The 23,191-nt window shown below is 39.8% G+C and overlaps 1 protein-coding gene across 1 annotated transcript in view; it reads left to right on the top strand.

Annotated features, from left to right (window-relative positions):
* BTC (betacellulin) overlaps positions 1–23,191 on the top strand; it is a 43,925-nt gene that overhangs the window by 14,544 nt on the left and 6,190 nt on the right. The window contains exons 2-3 of the mRNA XM_080830845.1: positions 11,130–11,228; positions 19,767–19,890. Coding sequence (XP_080686971.1) covers positions 11,130–11,228; positions 19,767–19,890 — 223 coding nt within the window. The remainder of the gene's footprint in view (positions 1–11,129; positions 11,229–19,766; positions 19,891–23,191) is intronic.

Raw genomic sequence — 23,191 nt, 5'->3', positions numbered from 1 at the left:
AAGAAACTAGCTCTAGGTTATTATGGGATTCCCATTCAATTTAGTCATTATTGTTACAGATTTAATAATGGTCATGGTGAGAAAAAAAAGAGGTTGATTTACTGGCAAAGACATTATTGTAGTGTTGACAATTTTCAGATATATGAAGTAGTTTATATATGACAGGTGGTTAAATTACTTACCTCTCTGGGCTTTAAAAATTTAAGATTGTGGAGTACTTTTTTTATTTAAGATTTTTTTTTTTTTTTTTGTCAGAGAGAGAGAGAGACAGAGAGCACAAGCAGGCAGAGTGGCAGGCAGAGGCAGAGAGAAAAGCAGGCACCCCGCTGATCAAGGAGCCCCATGCGGGAGGATCCCAGGACCCTGGGATCATGACCTGAGCCGAAGGCAGAGGCGTTAACCCACTGAGCCACTCAGGTGCCCCCCTGGAGTACTTTTATAAGTTAAAAAAGTGTTATCCATCATTCTTAGCTTTTCTTAAACACCAAGATACTGTTTCTACCTATTGGGATAAAATTTTACATGTGGAGAGGAAAGAGTTCATATGTTACATTCCTGATTTTGAATGAACATAAACTATGAAGACCCCCTTATTTTTTTCTGTCCTGTCTCTACTTCCTTTCCTAGTCCTAAAAATCCAGAAGCTTATCTTTGAGTTTGATAGTATGAGCAGTTTTTCAGGTGATATGATTTGAGACACCTTTGAAGAGACCCTCCTTCTCTTAGAACATGAGATATCCTGATGCCTCAAATGCTCTTTGGACCAGGGCACAAACAATATACCTCTTTGAAGAGCTCTTTGACTATTTCCTTTGTCTCTGCCCAGCTCCCTACCTATAGTGAGTTGCCCCTTGTTTTGGACATGGAAAACACCATGTCCAGGGCACTAGTTCTGGCCTCTCATTCAGCAAAGGGCCAGAGAGACTGAGGCAATTAGCACCCCTTACTTGGAATTTTGTCTAGGAAATGGGTGATGAAAGTGATTGGGGGAGACGTATTTCTCCTTCATTCTTTCTTCCATGAACTATTTTAAGTTGAAGGTTTTTTTGGTTTTTAAAATGCCTTATATAGCTACTGTATGAGTGGACATGTGGTCCGAGCAAAGTTTGGTGTCTCTTTGTGGCGTACTTTGGAGCTGCATCTGCGTGATGGGTACACACATTCCATTGCTTTGCCTTCTTCTTTGCTTCATTTCTTTTTTTTTTTTTTCCCCTCATTCTTGTGACTCCAGAGCTTGGACCTCCCAAATAAAGTGATATCGCTTCATATATATCTCAGGTTCTGCTTTCTAGAAGACCCAGTTTGAAGCACTTGAGTTTAGAGTATTTGAGTTACTTAATTTCTCTCCTTGCACATCTGCTTTGAAAGCAAATGCATTTGGAAAGGAAATTATATTTAAAAGTTATCTTCTATTTGGGGGAATGTCAAGGAAGTACAAAGATACTGGTTTATAGGAGGGCAAAACAGCAATGAAAAAAGATGGAAAGGGATAACAAGGATAGATGGAAGAGAATGCTAATGTCAAACTTCACCTCTTTTAGTTTTTGTCTCAGTCAGTCACAAGCCCACAATGATAAACATCATCCCAATCCCTAATATTTTTTTAACTGCATGTTTTTTCTTTTCTTTTCTTTCTTTCTTTTTTTTTTTTTTTTTTTTCGGGAGAGAGAGTACGAGGGGAAGAGAGAGTGAACACAAGCAGTGGGGGAGGGGCAGAAGGCGCCCGAGAGAATCTTAAGCACCCGCTGAGCTGACTGGAAGCTTGATCTCATGACCCTGAGATGACGACCTGAGCTGAAATCAAGAGCCAGACCCTTAACTGACTGAGCCACCCAGGAGCCCCTCCAACTGTACATCTAACATGTAATCTCTTTTCAGGCTTAGAAAATGCTCTCTGTATAGTATATATACTCAGGATTCTGTTTCTCTTCTTGACAATGGAGATACAATGAAAAAAATCCCCCAGATCCTTACAGTTTTTATACTCCGAACGTTGATTAAAATTTTTAACACTTTATTAATTTTATTTTTCTAAGATTAGAGCTATGATTTACAATCCCCTTGGTTGTCAGACAGCACCATCCAGGATCTGACTTGGTCTACTGTGTTTGTATCACTGAATCACTTAACCAACCCACTGAATCAGTAGCTCTGGCAGACATACTCAGTATGCTGAGTCACTGGCAGAACTGTCCTGAGAATACAAAGAACCATACAAGACGCCATATTTCTCTTCCATCAGCTGAGGCGCATTCACTTCAAATGTCTTTTAAAAATTCTGGAGAGAAACAGCCTATAGAAAGGCCAACATGTTGTTTTGCCTCCCTAAGTACATACATATAAGCACATTGTAGGAATGTGGTATGTATATGTATATGTATACGTATACATATTTATCTTTCATTTTTTGTTTCATAGTCATATTTTACACATGGATCAAATCACAGCATAAATGTAGAAGTTTGTCAATATCCACTGAGGGGAATGATAATCTACTGTTTTACCAGAGGAATTAGAATCCTTTTTTACTTCAGCTTCCTCATAGCTGTTATTGGATTGAGGACCTACCCTGTGCCAGGCATTACCAAGGTTAATAATTCATACCTTATTTTTTCTCTTTTTTAAAGCACATAGCTAGATCTACCATGTTGCTTACTTACTATGGGCCTCAGTTTACAGATGGGGACCCTGAAGTTCAATGTTGAATGAGTTAATCATAATCACAAAACTAGTGATTAGAAGGTACAACCAGGATTCAAATCTGGTGCCATTTGACTCCCAGTTTACCTTTTTCCCATTAATCTACACTGCTTTCTTCTATATAAACAGAATTTTAGGGATTTGACTATGAGCTATTCTTCCAATTTCTGCTTATATTCATAGATTAATAAATTCTCCTTTGATTTACAGTTGGATTTTCTAATGGGGCATGGGGTGTGGTTCAAATCCTAAAATGAGATTGGTACAATATCATAAGAAATTCCTGGATTTGGTAGATACAAATAGAAGCTAAGATATCAATGATTCCTAAGTCATCAGAATACAGATGAATGGCTATTTTTTTGATAATGTTATATTTATTTTTAAAATAAAAAATGCCCTTGGCTGTAAAAATGGAAAATTCAGCTCAGAGATGAGGCAAATACAACATACATAACTGTTTAAGTTGGTCACATTTGATCTTTTTAAATAGTTGACCCAGCTGGTGTACAACTTACCTCAGCATTTAGCAGTTAACTATGAGACAGTGGGTCATGCTCCTTGTCAGACTGGGTCTCTTTCAATGCTCATATTGTTCCCAATGACTTCATTCTCCATGCTGACTGACAGGGATAATACTTTTAATAAATTCTGTAATTTTTAATTTGAACATCTCATAATGGAACTTTGACTCATGAAAGTAGAATTGGATTTCTTTTCATTTTTGTCTTTAGTTTTATGAGTACAGTAGATATTTAAAAACTAACACCAGAAATATAGATTCAATTTCTCATCACTTAGCAGACACAACTAATCTAACATTATTTTGTTTTATTTTGTTTTTATTGCTTTAAGCATCTTTCAGAAATTCTGCAGGTCACATGAAATAGCTGAATGAAAGAATAAGAAAACAAAAAGATTATGAAATATTTTACTGATAGGTGAAACCTAATACAATTTTTAAAGGGAACTCTAAAAAGTCTAAAATCGTTTTTTTTAGGTAAGAAGCAAAAGTGAAGCAAAACAGAGCCACAATAAAAAAGAACAAATAATCCCATCATTACACTGCTTCCCAGTAGCACAAGGGATATAAGAGTTTCCTTTTATTAAACACAGACTGAAACCTCAGTATTTAATCAGACACCCAAAAATGGCTGATGTGCTATGGGGCTGCATTACCAGAAATACAGTGCCTACAGTGTGGGGGACGAGAGCCCCATTCTATTCTGTCTCTGCCAGAACCATGTGAAATGGCATGTTGGTTTGACCTTACATTTAGGGGACCATGGCAAGGATTATGAGGGTCTTGATGATGACAGGTAAAATGTGGTTGAAGGAACCAGGATGCTCAGCCCGAAGAAGAGGAATCCTTTCAGAAAGACTGGATATTTGGCTTCAAATAATGAAAATCTGTCATGGGAAAGAGAGATTAGACTTATTCCAGGTGATTCCAGGGAGCAGAGTAAAGTTATGGGAAGGCAAAAAACCAGCTTAATGTAAAGCAGCACTTATAAGCAGCACTTACAGAGCTTTAGAAATAAATGCTCAATAATCTTTTTGAATGAAATGGCTGCAATTGAAACAATGAACAGAAGGTCTCACTGAAATGGGACGCCTTAGAGGGAGAAGACTCTGGACTGAAATTAGAAGGCAAAGTTGAAGAACTTTTCCAGAGGATGATTTCAGGAAGTTGAGAGCCGGTTGGTAGGATATTTTAATTCCTCGAAGGTTTTTACTAATTCTGAAATTTAATAAAATTTGTGACTCTTCTGAATGAAAATCGTATTGTTTTCCATGTCTAGGTACCATATTTTCTTTCATTTTCTCTAAAGTATAATCTATACATTCTCTGATAAAGATAATGATCATTTCAATAACATGTTTTTAAATAAATTCTTTTACTATATAATTTCATTTGATTTTCATGAACCAGATTACGGAATAGGCAGGAAACCTGTGATTCTAATTTTTCTTAAGGAAAAAGTTCAAGATAGATTGTTAATTAACTCAAGGTAACACAGTGAATTAATGACTGAGTTCAGTGATCTTTCCACAAGATAATGAAACGTTCCCAAAGAAATTTTTAAGAAGTCAAAATTTGAGCCTTTGAGGCTGCTTAATTGATTTATATTAAGCAACACATTCAAAATGAAGGCTATATTTTGGACAAAAAATATTAAAACAGGTTGGAGAGAATTGCAGTGGTTCTCGACCAGGTCAGTTTTCCTCTCAGGGATATTTAGCAATGGTGGGAGATATTTTCGATTGTGACAACTCAGAAGTAGAGGGAGAGGTGAGGGTAGGATGTTACCAGCATTTGGAGGGTAAAAACCAGGGCTAATCATTATTCTATAATGCACAGCTTCCCTTAACATGGAATTATCCAGTCCCAAATGTCAATGGTGTAAAAGTTGAGAAACCTTTGGATGCTTTGCATTCAGTTTAAGCCAGATTCCTTTGAACAATGAGATGAGATGTATAGAATGTAAAATACCTTTAAGCCCTTATTTTCTAAAGACCTTTCATTGACTGAAAACGAAGTGATATTTGCAAAGTTACCAACTTTGACTACAAAGGATCAAAAGTTGCAGAAGAGGCCCTGCCTTTCAGGCTACACTGTGTAACCTTTTCTGCCTCTACTGGTAGCCCATCTTTTGCTCTTTGGCTTCTATCAATTTTCTCTCATATTAAAAACAAAAACAAGTCCCCTCCTTTTTTTTTTTTTTTTAAATCTTTTCACTAATCTTTCCCCTCCCTTTTCAGTTGGACATCTTTGAAAAGTAATCTGAAATCATTTGCATACTTCTCATGCCACTAATATTTCTCCCTAATATTTGTCTTCCGGTGTCCCATATATCTGTGATTGGTATCACAATCCACTCAGCCACTCAAGCTCCAAACTCTGGAGTTATTCTAGACTTCTTTTTTCTCACTTCTCACTCTGTCCCACCAGCCACTAAGTCTTTTAAATTTTACTCGTGAATATCTCTCGTGTTCATTTCTTCTTCCCCATACGCAATGCCACCACCTTGGTTTAGGTGTGTCTGAATCACCTATACTGGTATTCAAGTAACCTTTTCAAACAAACACATACACACAACAAACCAAATAAAAAGATTATGTTGTTTCTCACTTAAAGCTTTTCAATGACCCCAAATTGGGTGACTAACAGAATCCAAAGTAATTAAGATCGTCATATTTATTTTTACCCCAGCCTCCTCTCCATCACAATCCCTACTCACCCTCCAGACAAACTAGACAAGTTGTATTACTTACACTGTGTCCTTTTACAAGCTGCCCCTTTTGTTTAGAATGCCTTGGCTAATTACAACTTTATTTACCATTTTCTTAAAAATTAATTTTATTTTTGATAAAGTAATAAATATACATAGATTTTTAAAAATCCAGTAGTGCTAAAAGGTTTATAACAACAAAAAGCGGATCTTGGCACTGTGGCTTCCCTCCTCTCCACCTCTTAGAAGCAACCACTTCTGAGTATTTTAAGTGTTTCTTCTGTATTTATGTATTTACCTCCCTCTTCCTAAATACCTTGCTTGTAATGCTATTTATTGACTTGTCAAGTTTAGATTTTACCTACTGAGTTCCTCTACCCTCATAATTTCAGTGTATTGCTATAGGGGTGATAGTCTAAACATTTAAGAACTGGCACAGCATAGATACGGATTCATCACCGCAGTTTCCCCACATGGTGTATGTGGGCTAATTACTGGCCCTGATTTTTTTTTAAATCATTTTTGATATAATAATTTCAATTATCAGTATTTACATTATTATTATCATATAAATATTGTCTACTGCAGAAACAAATAACATCAATGATTATGTTACCTTGCTTACACAATTTTTATTTTCTAGAAATTACTAACTGATGTGTTAAAAAAATCATTTCTTCCTCATTAAAAACTCCCCACAATCCTCATCTGCTCTCTCAAGTCTTTGCAGCCAGGTAGAGTTGACTCTCCATCCTGTGTCACCTCTGCTGTTGTCTTTATTACACTACACCTCAAAGACCTGTGTGTCTACCTTCTTTACCAGAATGTGACCGCTTTAAGGTCAGTGATAGTATCTGTTATCTTTGAGCCTTCAGTGTCTTGTGTTACGGTACTCAATAATATTTGTTGAATTATGGATGGAACAGGAATGCCTTTCCTCTTTGAAGCAGCCTTCAGTATTGAGTAAATGGTTTTGTGAGCATTTCTGTGATTCTCGAGTTGCTCCGTACAGATCACAAATTGAAATTCCTGTCAGGGTCTAGGCAGGTCAAGTAAACGAGCGCAGCAAGCCTGATGGTCTGGGGCGTTAAAGGGGTCACCTGCTGCTTAGCTGCGCCCGGTTGTTGCCAGGAGGCTGTTTCACACTGTGTTGCCAGAATTTCTGCTTTTTCAGTGGAAGCAGAAAAATCCAGGTTTAATATGATCTGTCATGATTCAATTTTTTAAAACCATGCAGATCAAGAAAATGGTTTTTCAGGCTGGATTTGGTTCATGGCCATCAGGTTGTGACTATAACCTGAAGTTTGTGGGTGGGGAGAATAGCGCATGCTACCCCAGTGTCTTGGTTTGCCTGAGAGCCTCCTCCCTAGGGTCCCTAGGGAGCGCCCAGGGCGCTCCCCAGGGGCATCCCTTCACCAGCTAATGCTGGCATGTGGAGTGATTCATAGCGGAACAGAGTCTGGGCACAGGCACCAGCCAGCCAGCCTGCTTAAAGTCCCTGAGCAGGGGTTCAGGGCAATCAGAACTCCCTCTGTTAGGTGGAAGTGGAGAATGATGGGTTAAATGATAAGTGATAGAAAGGAGTGTGAGTGGACTTAAAATCGTATACTAGGTGTCAAGCCACATGCCTTTTCGTGTTACTTAATTTTATCTTCACAATATCCTCTTGAAGGATATATTGTCATCCCCAGTTTGTGGATATTGAATTTCTGTAAAATTTAGAGTGTTTTGTAAAATTCCCACTGTTAGAACAGAGTAACTCCAGAATTAAGTCCTCCTGATTCTACCCATGGAGAAAGCTCATGTATGGGAATTTAAAAATGAATTAAACCTATTTTATAATAATAAAGAAATTGTTTGAGATTTTCCACTAGAAATAGATACTAAGATTTTTTTTAATCTGAACGTTGTTTTTATAGACTGATTTATTCATTCTTTCAACATTTGTGTTCTGTGTTAGTTACCAGGATTACAAAGATGAGTAAATATATAATCAGCGTGCTTGGAAAGCCCAAAATGATTACATGTTTCCAGTTTATTGTAAGTGTGAAAAGAGAGTGGCAGGTGTTGGGAATAAAAGATATGAAAAATCTAGAAATTTGGTGGCCAAATTTTGTGTGTGTGTGTGTGTGTGTGTGTGTGTGTGTGTGTTTGAACCAAAATACTGATATTTGTTTTTTTTTTTAAGATTTTATTTATTTATTTGATAGAGATCACAAGCAGGCAGAGAGGCAGGCAGAGAGAGAGAGGGGGAAGCAAGCTCCCACTGAACAGAGATCCTGATGCGGGGCTCGATCCCAGGACCCTGAGATCATGACCCAAGCTGAAGGCAGAGGCTTAACCCACTGAGCCACCCAGGTGCCCCTGATAATTGTTTTTTTTTTAATTTTTATTTATTCTTTAAATTTCTTTCCAGTGTTCCAGAATTCATTGTTTTTGCACCACACCCAATGCTCCATGCAATACGTGCCCTCCTTAACACCCACTACCAGGCTCACTACTCCACCGCAAAACCCTCAGTTTGTTTCTCAGTGTCCACAGTCTCTCATGGTTCGTCTCCCCATCCAATTTCCCCCAACTCCCTTCTCCTCTCCATCTCCCCATGTCCTCCGTGTTATTCCTTATGTTCCACAAATAAGTGAAACCATATGATACTTGACTCTCTCTGCTTGACTTATTTCACTCAGCATAATCTCTTCCAGTCCCGTCCACGTTGATACAAAAGTTTGGGATTCATCCTTTCTGATGGAGGCGTAATACTCCATTGTATAGATGGGCCACATCTTCTTTATCCATTCCTCTGCTGAAGAACCAAGAACCAAGTATCTTGGTTCTTTCCACAGTTTGGCAACTGTGGCCATTGCTGCTGTGAACATTGGGGTACAGATGGCCCTTATTTTCACTACCTCTGTATCTTTGGGGTAAATTTCAATTGGGAAGACATTCCCTTTTTTTATTGTTGCAACAAATAAAATACGCTACTAGAAAATTAGAAAGTGCAAATAAGGAAAATCAAGATAAAATCTCCTAACCAATGTGAACAACTCTCTATCTACTTACTTACCCAAATTTTTGATTATCTGTCTATATGGGCCTATTTTATACTATTAACACACACTGATGCAGACAAACACACAAATCCCACTGCGTTATTATTCTATAGTCTATCTCTCTTAGGAATATATCAAAATGTTCTATTACTGTTTGAATTATGCTTGAATAGCATATTATTGCATGAAAATAGTTCCATGTATTTAGTCAACTCTATCTTTATAGATACTTAGGGAATTTCCAATTTTTTATAACCCGTGTCATGTAGAGAATTTTTCAGTTACATCTTTTTATGTATCTTGGATTATTTCCTTCTGATTAATTACTAGAAATGAAATAACTGCATTTTTTTTGGTATTTCTGCTTTTAGCACATAGAGTACTAATTCGTCCTCCAGTAAAGTAGTGCTAATTTACCCAACATCAGTGGATTTGAGTTTCTATTTCTATTCACTGTTTCCAATGTTAGTTACCACTTTTTTTTTTTTTTGAAACTTTTCTAATTAGATAGCTAGCGAAGAGTCTCCATATTGAAAGATTCTTTTTGAAAACTCTTTTGGCCTTTGAACTTGCTGGATACTATTGTCTTCTGGCGCAACAGTCTCACTTTGTGTTAGGGCTAATTGGTTAGCTGATTGCCTGTCTTACTAGCTTCGGAACACTTTGAGGGTAGAGTCTGTCCTGTCCACCTGTGTTTTTCTGGATGCTCATGGATGTTTGTTGAACTGAACTGAATTAGAGAACATGCATAGTTTGGAAACCATTGGCTAGATGGATAAATGTCAATATACCCAGTGGGCAAGTTATCCTATTCCTGCCAGTTACATAATAATGAGTAATTTAAGTGAGCATTGATTACATGCCAGCAATGTGTTATTTTGTATACTCCCCTGATTGAATCCTCACAGTAATGCTCTGAAGAGGAGATCATAATTATCTCCATTTTGCCAATGAGGAAATTGAGAGGTTATGAAATTGGCCCAAGGTACATGACTGTAAAGGGGCAAAACCTGTCATGAACTCAGGTCTTGCTAACTCCCAAGCCATCTCATTTCTCCCCATCTACCTTTCCTTACCTTCTCCTGCCCTTTCCAACCTCTTATTATAGACATTTATTATAGACATTTAAATGGAGAGAAGAACATAATAAACCTCAGTATGGCCACTGCCCATCTTCAACAATTACCTATATGTGGCCAATCTTGTCACGTCTCTAAGTGTCTCTCAGCATCTTGCACCCATCGCCCCTTGTTGGATTATTTTAAAGTAAATCTTGGATACATAAATTTCATTAATAAGTATTTAAATTTATATCTTTAAGACATATGGACTGTGTTTTTATCCTGAACCACAATATGATTATCACACTTAAAATTATCTGTAGCAATTCCTTAATATTATCCAATGTTTAGTCAGGGTCAAATTTCTCAAATTTCTCAGATCAGCACATTAGACTTTTTACAGTTGATTTTTTACAGTTGATTTTTTACAGTTGATTTTTTTACAGTTGATTTTCTTGAATCAGGTCCACACAAGAACTACCCATTGTATTTTAAACGGTTCTAACCACCACACAGTATTCCTCTCTCCATCATCCTTTCCATGAGGTCTGTTCTTCTCAGCAGCAGGAATACTCAGCTGAGGGAAGGTACAATTTTCAAACAATTTCCACAAATTGAATATCTAGTTCACATATCTCAAGAAGGAAGTACAAACAATAGTTAATACCTGAGAAACATTGAGTCTGTATGGAATGGAGAGAGTACATTGCCATGTGGGTTTGTCCTCCATTCCCCCTGGAGACTCATCCGTGTATCTGTGCAGCTGCTGAGAACTCTTTCTAGTCCTCTGCTTCTGTGATGTCTCCATCGTAAACTATGGCCAAGTCTCTTCACTCAAGATGCATAGTTACATGTAAGTGATGTTGGCTTGAAAATTCTGTCCTTGTCATTGAGGGTAAAAAAATTAGACTTGCTGGTCTGTGTACCCACTCCCACCCCAGGCCCCTTGCTGTGGGAGAATGCCTTGGAAATGAAAGTCACGGGCTTGTTATTTTCACAAATGGGTCTTGACTTTGGTAGAGTACTTTGCATTAAGGAAATTTTCAAGTTTTCATGCTTGTTTTGGTTCTGTTTTGAACTTGAAGGTCTAGTGATCCTCCACTGTGTTGTGGCAGATGGGAATTCAACCAGGAGTCCTGAAAAGGATGGCCTTCTCTGTCGAGATCCTGGGGAAAACTGCGCAGGTAATGCTTTACAAGTGATGCATTTGTATTTTATCAGCCTTATGTTCAATCTTGGAAAGCTGATTTCCCTAATTTTAATTTTTAATACTCATGTAATCATAAAACTAGGTAGTTTTTTGAGCACATACGAATGTCCCAGGCTCTCTGCCAAGTGCTAGATGTATAGTAATGCCTTCGTTCCTCACGAGGGTCCTCTGAGCTGGACAGTATTTTTTACTTTATTTCAAAGTGAGGCCCAGAAAGATTAAGTAACTTGCCAAAAGTTACAGAGCAGGTAAATTGCAAATCTGGGATTCACACTCAGGTCTTTCTGATTCTAGGGCTTCCTTTTTTTTTTTTTTTTCAGGGCTTCCATTTTTTTTTTTTAAAAGATTTTATTTTTTTATTTGACAGAGAGAGAGAGAGAGATTACAAGTAGGCAGAGAGACAGGCAGAGGAGGAGGGGGAAGCAGGCTCCCCACTGAGCAGAGAGCCCGATGTGGGCCTTTGATCCCAAGACCCTGAGATCACGACCTGAGCCGAAGGCAGAGGCTTAACCCACTGAGCCACCCAGGTGCCCAGGGCTTCCATTTTTAATAATTATACTATTTTAGGTGTCACAGGTGTGTCCTCCAGACTCTAGCATGGAATATCTTGGAATAGATTCAGAAAAAGTTGGCATATTCTATTCAAATTATTATTTTTTCTATTCCACAACTTAAAAGAAGGGAAGAAGACAATGACTTTTACATATTTTTTACCTTAGAGATGCTTGATTCAGTATTCTCAAAGCTATTAGTCCAAAGAAAGAATGAGCCTTGGTAAGAGATCAAATAATAAGTATTTTAGGTCTTGTGGGCCATGCAGCCTTTTTACAGCTACTCAGCTTGGCCATTGTATTGTGAAAACAGCCATGGACACATTGCAAACGAGCAATTTTAGATCTATTTTAATAAAACTTTATTTAGAGAAATAGGCTGTGGGCCAGATTTGGCCATTGGACCATAGTTTGATGACCCCTAGTCTGTCCTTTTTATAGATTGAATGGTCTGGTCTTCTGGGGTTGTTTCTGTTTTAAAATAAAACATAGGCCAATTCTAAAAGTAGGTTGGAGAGAGCCTCCTGTATTCCCTGGAAACTTTTTGGAGCTGGGAGGGTAGTGACTTGGTGTTAAGTGCTCCTTTCCTAGTACCCTGGAGAAGTCATAACTGAGCCAGGAACATACTGAGCAAGTTGTCCTGTTGTGAGTCATCAGTTCCAGCCCAATCTTCCTCTTTCTTTCCTCATACTAGTAGGTGGTCTGGAAAGTGCCCACATGCTGTGGAATCCATTGGCGTCTTAGGTCATGCTTGTGTGGGTCTTGTCACTCATGTAGAGAGAAGAACAAGGCCAATTTTATCTTCAGTTGAGTTTTAAGTAGCTTCAATGATGGCATTTTCACATTTCTTTTGGGAGATCATTCTGTCATCCAGTGATGGAGAGTATTAAAAAACCCGCCTCATCATTATCTTAAATGTGTTGCCTATTTTTTTAAATTTTAGTAAGAATATTTAAATATGAGATCTATACTTTTTTTAAAAAAATTTTTTATTTCTTTTCAGCGTAACAGTATTCATTGTTTTCTCACCACACCCAGTGCTCCATGCAATCCGTGCCCTCCCTAATACCCACCACTTGGTTCCCCCAACCTCCCACCCTCCGCCCCTTCAAAACCCTCAGGTTGTTTTTCAGAGTCCATAGTCTCTCATAGTTCACCTCCCCTTCCAAAGGAGAAGGGAGTTGAGGGAAGTTGAGATCTACACTTTTAACAAAATTTGAAGTGTACAGTATAAGATTGTTAACTATAGGCAGGATGTTGTACAGTATATCTCTTGAAATTATTCATCTTGCATAACCCAAACTTTGTACCCATTAAACAGCAACTCCTCATTCCCTTCACACCACCCACCCCCCCCCCCAGCCCCTGGAAACCACCATTCCGCTCTCAGCTTCTGTGGATTTGGCTATTTAAATACCTTTTATAAGTAGAATCATGTGTTTGTTTTTCTATAACTGGCTTACTTACCTTAGCATAATGCTCCCAAGGTCCATCTGTGTTGTTGCAGATGGCAAGAATTTCTGCTTTTTAAAGGCTGAATAATATTCCACTGTTTGCATAAACCACATTCATTCATATTTTGATGGATATTTATGTTGTTTCCACATCTTGGCTGTTGTGTATAGTGCTGCAATAAACATGGGAGTATGAGTATCTCTTTGAGATTCTAATTTCAATATTTTTGATTAAATACCCAGAGGTTGGAATGCTGGATCATATGGTACTTCTGTTTATCAGTATTTTTTTTTTTTTCTCTCAGAAAACTCCGTAGTATTTCCCATAGCAGCTATGGGTTGCCTTTTTGGTCTATTAATTGTTTCTTTGCCATGCAGAAGATTGTTGGCTTGTTTAAAGTCACACAGTAAGTGGGGTAGCCTACCACAAATTTGGAGAGACCAGGTCTAGAATGTATAATTGTTAATCACCATGCTAAACTGCTGGAATCACATGGGAAGATCACAATGCTGAATATGCGAAGAAAATTCTGGAAAATAATCCTTGAAAGTAAAGCCCGAAAGGGAAAAGCTGTTTCTGAAAAGGAATTAATGTGAAGCAGGAGCATAGTGCCTTTATTGTCTGTGTGACCTTGGGCAAGTCACTTACGCTTTGAGACATCTGTTTGCAACCTGGAAAATTAAGAAATGAATCAGATGATCTTTAGGAGTTGTTCTCGTTTCTAAGTGATTTTATAATTTTATTTTCAAATAGCCCCAATCTCTAAGCATTTCATTTTTATTTTGTCCTTTTCTGTCTTGAGGAAGGAAAGTATTCATTCCTACCAATGCTTCTGTGTACCAGCAATGCAGCAGACCCTTTTCTAGGTACCCCAGATGCAATAAGGAACGACATGGTCAAGGATGAGGTTGTAGAGGTAATGGGGAAAGAGAGGTAAAGGGTAATGTCATGGAGAGCCTTGCTGGGGATTATAAAACCTTCAGCTCTGAGTTTTAATAACATCACTCAGTGTCTGTGTGCAGACGAGACAGTTAAGCGGGGACAGACAGAAGCAGGGAGACTAGTTAGAAGTTGTTGCCATGGAGACTACTTCTGGTCTAGAGATAAATGTCACGCTTAGACCAAGGGAGCAGAGATGGAAGGAAAAGTGAATATATTTTAAGTACAACCAATGGAATTTTCTGATGACTTGGATGTAGAGTAAAAGAGAAAGACATCGAAGTGACTCTAAGATACGTGACCTGAATCATAGAAAGAAAGTAGGTTTCGTTTACTAAGATGAGGAAAGACCAGATACAAAGGGGGAAATCAGGTGTTTCATTTGGGTAGTGTCAATTTCAAATGTCAGTTAGACAACCAAGTGGAGATGTTCGTTGTGCTGTTGGACACTGAAGGAAGACATCTGGGGTGGAAACATAAATTTGGGATTGTTACCATAAAGGCGTTCAAAGCCAGGAAATGCTCAGAAAGGGAGTGTAGAGAGAAGAGATGAGAAAGCACTGAGTCCCAAAGCATTGTAAAATTTAGATTCTGGGGGATATGGGAAAGAACCAGCAAAGGAGACCAAGCAAAGGGGGCGTTATATACACCAGAATCCCATAGCACGCACTCTCAAAAAACAAAAGAAATACAAGTTTTCTTCCTGTCCAGTTTTCTTTATGTGCCCCCCAGCTGAATAATTCTAAATATGCAAATACACTCACACACCGACACTAAGTTATTTTTTTCTTCCTTTAAAGGGATAGAGTGAGAAAGGGCAGCTCTAAGTGAAGGCCCTCTCCTGTAAGCTGAGAGATCCTTGGCCTAGCCCTCCTAGTTAAAAGACATGCCTATCTGTTCTGATTAACCCCCTTCATAAGCATATTCTAGTAACACTGGAGGATTAACAAATACATCTGTGAGACCTTTTTTTCTTTACCTGGAGTCATCAACTCTTGCATTTCTGTGGAAAATGGCATTGGATGTAACACAAATAGGAGTCCCCAGATAAGAGAGATTTTCAAATTTTGCACTTCTTCAAGGGCGGTATGAATTTATATTCCCCTGTCTCCAGCAGATAGTTGGCAAGATAAGAAGGAAAATTAACTTAGAAAATATAAAACTTTCTTCCTCACCTCCCAGCTTAAGAAGGTTGTAAAGGGAGGAAACCCCTATTGGGAAGTTGCCAGGAAGTCAAGGACTAGAAGATTAAAGGCTTAGCCTCTACTTCATAGACTGGGAAGATATGTCTCTGCAAACTTAAACTTTTCTGTCCACTAGCTGCTCCTTTTTTAAGGTCGAATATATATTGGGGGGGGAAGAAAAATTTATAGGTATTTTTTTTACTCCCTCTCTCTCATTGTTAACACTGATGGGAATTTTATCTCAAAATTTAGGCCCTCCTTTTTAATCTCTTGCACGGAGATTTAACTGTGTATTTACCTAGGGGGTTAGAGATACTATGCGGTTATCACACTGTAATGAGAATTACATAAAATATATTACCCTTGAAGCTGATTTTAGAAAAGCTGATGATATTGATATAATTTATAAAATCACTAAATAGATTTATAATGAGCACACCTGGAAGAACTAAGTGAATGTTTTATGAAAAGTAAAGCTAAGGTATCAATTCTGAGGAGTTTTAAACATAAAGCATCACAAGTCCTGATTGGGTTTGAGAATAAGAATTGTCTACAAGAAAGATCAGGGAACTGTGTTGTTTAACCAAAGCATCCATCAAAATGAGAAAAATTCCATACCAAAACTACGTCATTTGATTGTGTGCGCTATTCCGCTATTCCTCCACTGAAGTTTGACCCAAGATGAATCTGTCATGTCCTCCTCTCCTCTAAATAGTCCTATGAGCCAAGGACTTCTTGCCTATCTGCCCATATGACAGAAGAAAGATGTTCTTACGTAGAATTAGATATTGTCATACACCTACCTGCAGGAACCCTCATAGTTTCTTACCTAATTGGCTTTAGAGTCTTTGGAATATGGCATCCCAAGAAGACACCGAGGTATGTTACCTGTGGCGCCTAGCTGCTTGAGAGCTTGTGCTGACATTTTTCAGTATGTGGGACTGACTTATTCCCATAGAATGTTTTGGTTTTGGAAACGTGGGTTGGAAAAGAGTAAGGCCGGGGGGAAGAAAGATCGATGAGTTTCCACCACCTCCAATATGAGGGGAGTTTTCACATTAGGTTTTCAAGACCAGGTCATTTGCTTCTCAACAAAGAAACACAATACATGGGACGAATCATTCTTTTGTCATAGGATTAACTTCTTGATAAACATCTCTGCAATGGAAGGGTAGGCCTTGCCGTCCCTTGCTCAATGTCATCAGGTCTCACGATAGGCAGAAAATGTTAGATTTCACAGTGGTTCAATTTTCAGATAATGTGACCTTGATGAGTAACAGATGAAGGCTCCTGGAACTGAGGAGGCCTTTTGAAAGGGGTATGCTGATAAGCCTTCTCATTTCCATCAGAGAGAAACGATGATCCCATCTGTTTGGGGAGGTAGGGGCAGGGCCGCGCCGTATGTGCGATGTAGTTTTCTCCAGTTTTTAAAGTTCCATAGAGAAATCACTGGACGTTTTCTGCTTGGTGGCATGGAAGGGTTTTTAAATACGAATAATGCGGGGGATATTTAAGATCGTGTTTATTTGGCAAAGGAGAGAGCTCTGTGAATAATTCAGACAGGGCCTGGCAACCATTTCCCTGGCCTGGGTCTGTGCTGCTTGGATGGGCTGAGGCTGGTCAGGTCACCGCACCCAGCAGCTGCTGGTCGAGGCACTTTTTGGTATCTTGCTGTGTATGGGGTTTATTAAAAGGCTGGCTACATTTAAAGGAGCATAACAACTAGAGGAAGTAGTAAAGCGCAGGATACAGAGCCACATATTAAGCTTAATGTCAGGTTTGCGTTGCAAAGAAGGAAGGACCTTTCTGGACCACAGCGGATCTATCACTAAGTCTTACTGCTTCTTAAATTCATCTCCTAGACCTCCGTGCCCCTGCTGCAGACCCACGTCACATGTTTGCATGGCTCAGGCAGTGGTTTTCTCCTTGGTCCCAGCCTCTTCCTACTCTAATCCAATCTTCAGCTTCCTACTAATACACTGATACAATGCTAAACTCAAAAAGCGTAGTTCTTACATATACCACTTAATTTAATCCATAAGAACCTTCTTCAGCTCTCCCCTGCCTTGTATTTGAAGTGTAAACACCTCAGGCTACTGACGTTTGAGGTCTCTAACTTCCATTCACAGCTGTCCTCAGCTGTTCCCCACCAGGTCCCGTACATCTCCATTAAATCTGCCTCCTCCCCGCTGCCGGATCAGGCTTGCATATTCCTGACTCTGAGCTTTTGCTTCCAACATTCTCCACAAGTGCAACGCTTGCTTACCTCCTCTTAAAAAAGCAACCCATATTTTCCAGAACTTTTTCTTTTATTAGATAAACACTGTTTGTAATGATACAAATTCTCTTTGGATTGCCAAGATTTTCAAGATTCTAGAATCAACTCAGTTACAGAGGACTTGATTGTCTGGGGTCCTCTGCTAGGAAGTTCTGCATGAGTTCTTATTCGAGCTCCACAACAGCCCTCCACGGTAGATGGTATCATCTTCAGTGTCCAGGTAGGGAAACTGAGGCTCAGACAGCTTCCTAAGCTTACCCAGACCCATGCAGCTAAGGAAAAGACAGAGCTGAAAATAAAACACTGATTTCCTTCCTCCTAATCTGGTCTTCTCTCTTTCCACTGTTTCCAGCATGCCACAACTGTTTATGTGGTAACTATGACTGTTCTTACTAATGGGTTGCTTAGTATCGTCTTTAATGTATTCCGTTGTACCAATTTAGATAGACGAGATAGGCTTTACTCTTTTGATGTTTTCCAGGGCTTACTACAGGGCTCTGGAAATAGAAGGTACGAATGAAATTGACTGATAAGTTTATTTGCCAAAACATACAGATCTTTGTTTTTGAGACACTTTGCAGTTATTTCTGGAAGAAATTTCAGTAAGAGTCCCATTGACTGGGATGCGTGGGAGCAAATGTCTGGCATGCACAAGCTGTCAGCATAGCTGGTAACCAAGTCACCAACAAAACCAGGTCAGCCAGTTCCTCAGCAACATTCTGCCACCCCCTGAAACTTTGTGACCTGGCATCACAGGAATTTGCTGGTTATAGATCATCCAAAGTTCTTGGCAATTCCTCTTCCTGGTGGCCCTGGGCAATTATATGTACTCACTTTATCATATTAATTAAGAAGTTTTAGGAGTCGTTACTATGAATGTCATCGGGATGCCAGGTGCCCTACCAAACCTTGTGTGCAATGACCTTCTGAAGTGGTCTTTCTGGCTCCACAGGCGCCCGAGTCCTGTATGCTGCTGGTCACACCATGACTGTGGAAAAGTCCAACCCTGGGTCAGAGCTGGCTTGTTGGCTGTAGTCTCTGGGTGTGGGCACGTGTCTGGTGTGGATCAGCTCGTGGGCCACAAGTCACTATCTCTGTACGGTTTCTCTTGTCAATCCTTATCTATTAAAACCTTCTACATGTAAGCAAGGGAGAGACTGTTACATATTACTGTCCCAGTTTAAAAAATTAGGCAAGGAAAACTCTAAAAGGTAAGACACGGAGTTTGGAGCAGGATCAAATCCTGCATATGAAGCTTCCAGTATTTTCCTCTTTCTTCAGAGCAAGAGAAACCATTCAGGGGTTAAATAAGGGAGAATCTCTCATTCAGGCAAGCATGACTTCTGGGTGCGTCAGGCTGAGCGCAGATGACAGGTACCTGCTGAACAGCCGGCTTGGCCGAGCGCCAGAGTGGGGCGGTCATGGATTCTGGGGCAGGACCCACTGCATCTGGGTCTCGCTTCTGCCACTTCCCTAGCGTGTGATCTTGGAAGGTGACTTAGCCTTCATGTGTTGTTCTTTATTCATCCATTAATGCGAGATAAGAATGATGCTTACCTCACAAGGCTGTTATAAGTATTAAGTTTATATATATATATATACACACATGTATATGTTTATATATATAACCAGTATCCAACACTTGGTAAGTGCTATGTGCATGTTTAAGGAAAGGAAAGGAAAGGGAAGGGAAGGGAAGGGAAGGGAAGGGAGGGGAGGGGAGGGGAGAAGAGAGGAGAGGAGGGGAGGGAAAAAAAAATGGTCCTTTTTTTAATGCAAAAAAAAAAAAAAAGTCTCTATACCCTTCACAGAAAGAGTAGCCTTCTCTCATCGCGACTATGCTCTACCCTTTAAGCAACGCCAAGGTTTCTGAGAGGTAGGCTGGACATAAATCTTAATTAAAATATGCAACATTCCCACCAAGATCCCCAAGACCCTATCTCTAGAGCTATTTGGGGACCACAAAAGTCTGGCTTGTATCCCAATGTGGAGAGAAGGAGAACCAAGAAGCTGGAGTCCATTCCACAGAAAGAGGGGAATGGGATTCTCGACACAGACGCGTCTGGGAAGTGAGTTGACTGACGGGGCTTTTTCTCACTTGGCAGCTACCACCACGCAATCGCAATCGAAGCGGAGAGGCCACTTCGCGCGGTGCCCCAAGCAGTACAAGCACTACTGCATCAAAGGGCGATGTCGCTTCGTGGTGGCCGAGCAGACGCCGTCGTGCGTGTAAGTGGGGCGCACCCGCCGGCGGGCAGAGGCTGCGCCACGGTGCGGGCCGGGGGCGTGCGGGGACAGGGAAGGCGGAGCCCCCAAGCCCTCGGTCGGGACCCCGTTCCCCTCGTCCTGGCCCGCCCTCCCCACCCCACAACCCCCGCCACGTGCTTTGGGCCCCCTTTGGCAGCTTCTCAGGGAGAAACGGGCGGGCACTTTGCCCCCGAAACAGAGCCCGGATCGGCTCCCAGTCCGTGCCCAAGCAGAACCCTCTCTCCGGTGGGGACGCGCTTTCAGCCTCCGTTACTCTCCCAGGTGGTCGGGATGGAAGCGAATTCGTCTGGCGTGTGTGAGGTAGTTCGTAGTTAACGTAAAGGTGAAGGATTTTCTGCCAGATGAAGAGCTACTTTTGTAGGTGTCCATTAAGTGCCAGGAAATGAGCCTGTTTGTAAGCAGAGATTCGCAGCCTGACCCTTAGGAAGGGGACTGGGAGGAAAGTGCTCTCTCCACCTCTTAGGACATGGAGGGCAAGTTTAATTTTATTCAGGCACAAACAACTTTTTTGAAAAAAAAAAATTATTTTCTTCTAAAGAGATGCCCCTCTGAGTGTTCTCTGAGACCTCTTCTGACGGATGAGCAAGGTGATTTTTTAAGTATAATATTGACGTAAGTTCATGGAATGTTTATGTTTTTATGTGGATTTCCTACAGTATACATTTTTTTTTCATAAATGTCTCAGAACAGAGATTCCAAACCCTAATTTAGTGAAACGTTTAAGGGTCATGGACTCCACCAAAATTCAATTAAAATATAAATTTAACTAAAAAATAAATACACTGGTTGATACTTACGGGGGGATAAGAATTGCTAATATAAGGAAATTTAAAAAAAATGGGTGTGTTTGTGTGTGTGTTGGGAAAGAAGAAAGCTGCTTTTTTTTTTTTTTAATTTCCTCTAATTGCTCACTGGCTTAAGAGACTATATTGAGTTTAAAAAATATTTATTTTTATTTTTTATTTTATTTCTTTTAGAGAGAGAGGGTATGCATGCTCACACTAGCATGGCTCTTGGTGGGGGGAGGGTTGAATTGAGAATCTTAAGCAGGCTCCACACCCAGTACAGAACCCCACCCGGGGCTCGATCTCAAAACCCCAAGATCATGACCTAAGCTGTAATCAAGAGTTGGACGCTTAAACGACTGAGCCACCCAGGTGTCCCAAGTTTTAAAAATATTAATGCTCTCTAAGCCAGTACATTTTTCCAACTCATCCCTAGGTCTGCAGATTTATTGTTCTTTAATATTCCTACGTTCTAAAATGAAAACCACAATGTGTAATCTACCTGCCCAAGATCCAAACACAGCTCATATCCTTCAGTGTGAGGTTAAAACTCATTTCCATGGCCTCTGCAAGCTGCTCTGATCCTGGCTCACCTTCCTAGCCATCTCTCTCACTGTAAATGCCCAAATGTTCCTCTGAAATCCTACATTCCTTTTCATGCTTTATCACACAAGCTCCTACAGCCCGGAGAGCTTATCATTACTGATGTTTTAGATGTAACTTGGACATCAGCTCCTCCTGGACCCCAGCTTTGGCATTGACTGCTCTTTCTCAGACACATACTCAGGTGTGTTAGATAACCTTTTTCTGAGATCCAGTCACCCTCCTATGAAAACTCTTTTCCTCTGGAGCATGGCTGTTGGTTTCCTTGAGGGTCCCTTCTGAGTCTGTGAGCACCTAAAGGTGGGTCTTGTGGCTTATTCATTTTTTGTGTCCCAGGGCCACGCGCAGGGCCAGAATTTAATAGGTGTTCAGGAAATGACCAGTGAATAAGTAAATAAGCCCCTCTAGCACGGTCCAACTAAAGTTATGCTGTCAAAACTAAGAACAACTTCCTCTGGGCCAAGAACAGCTTCTTAGTGGTAAAAAGCTATAGAATCAATGGGAAGCTGAAGAGCATAGGAGTCAGGACACGGATTTTTGGAGTCAGGTAGACCTAAGTTAAGATTTTGTCTGCACCAATTATAAGCACTGTTAATAGTGGGTCTGTTTCCTTTCCTGGGCCTCAGTTTATCTACTACAAAAGGAGGTAGTAATACTCCCCTCTCAAGTGTTGAAAATAAAGCAATCTGTTAAAAAAAAAAATCCTTATTATAGTACCCAGCACAGCGGAGACGTTCCATAAATTGTACCACTGAGATGAGTGGGACATATTTGACGTGACTTGACCTTTTGAGTGACTTGGCATAGCATAGATTTAGACAAAACCCTCTTGCCATGGGAGACTCTGCTATCCTGAAAAACCAGAGGTACCCCCTTTTGCTTGGAATTATAGGAATCGTGGACTCCTGTTTTTACATTTAAAAAAAAAAAACAGCGTGTTTCCAATAACTCAAATCCCTTGAGTCTTCTCAGTATTTTCTTAGAATGGGGATGATTTGTTTCCAGACACATACTTTTTATTTATTTATGCAGCACAGTTCATTTAAGCAGGGTTGCATGTGCTTGGGGCAGAAACTCCAGAAACTTCCTGAGTTTGAATCCCGGCCCCACTCACGTAATTTCTCTATACCTCTGTTATTAATAAATGGCAGCTATCTCAAAAGATGTTATAAGGATCAACTGATGTAATAGTTACAAGTCTCTTACAATAGTGTCTGCTGATTATTTCAGAACAGTGATCCTAAATCTGGTTTGCCAGAATCCTGAAGGGTCATGGACATCTTTAAAAATTATTTTACATTTTGTAAGATGCTTATTAAATAAAAGCTCATGTATTCAGTTATTCAGCATTTAATAAATGTCTACTAGGATCTGGCCCTCTTGATCTCTTTCTCTTCCACTGAAATGACCATTAGCTGATATGTTACTGGTTTGCTGAGAAGGGAACTAGCATAAGAGCCACTATGTAACTTGGCTATGGACATGTTTGACCTTCTTGCATGACCTTATCGGGTTATGGCTTGCAGGAAGTACTGCTTACTGAGAAATTCAATTAAAGCTTGGTTAAGCCACTGAACCCAGAACTTATCATTAGAAAAACATTCTGAAAGAGCAGCAAGTAATTGCTGTGTATTTTATGGGCAAGTTATTGTTTAAAAATGCCATATTCAGTAAATTTGTTAGAGAAACAAGTTAATTAGAAGAGACTATATTTGTAAGATCTTAATTATGACCTTAAAAAAAAACTCTTTAAAAAATATCCCTCTCACACATGCAATTAAATGTGATTTTCCCCTCCAGTTCCTTTCCTATGTGTAAGAGACTTTTGATATTTCAAGATATTTCTAAGCTCTCTTCCTGTGATTTTGACCTTG

This window comes from Martes martes (genome assembly GCF_963455335.1).
Source record: "Martes martes genome assembly, chromosome: 2".
NCBI lineage: Eukaryota > Metazoa > Chordata > Mammalia > Carnivora > Mustelidae > Martes > Martes martes.
The sequence above is the reverse complement of the archived record's forward strand: the minus strand, read 5'-3'. Positions and strand labels throughout refer to the sequence as shown.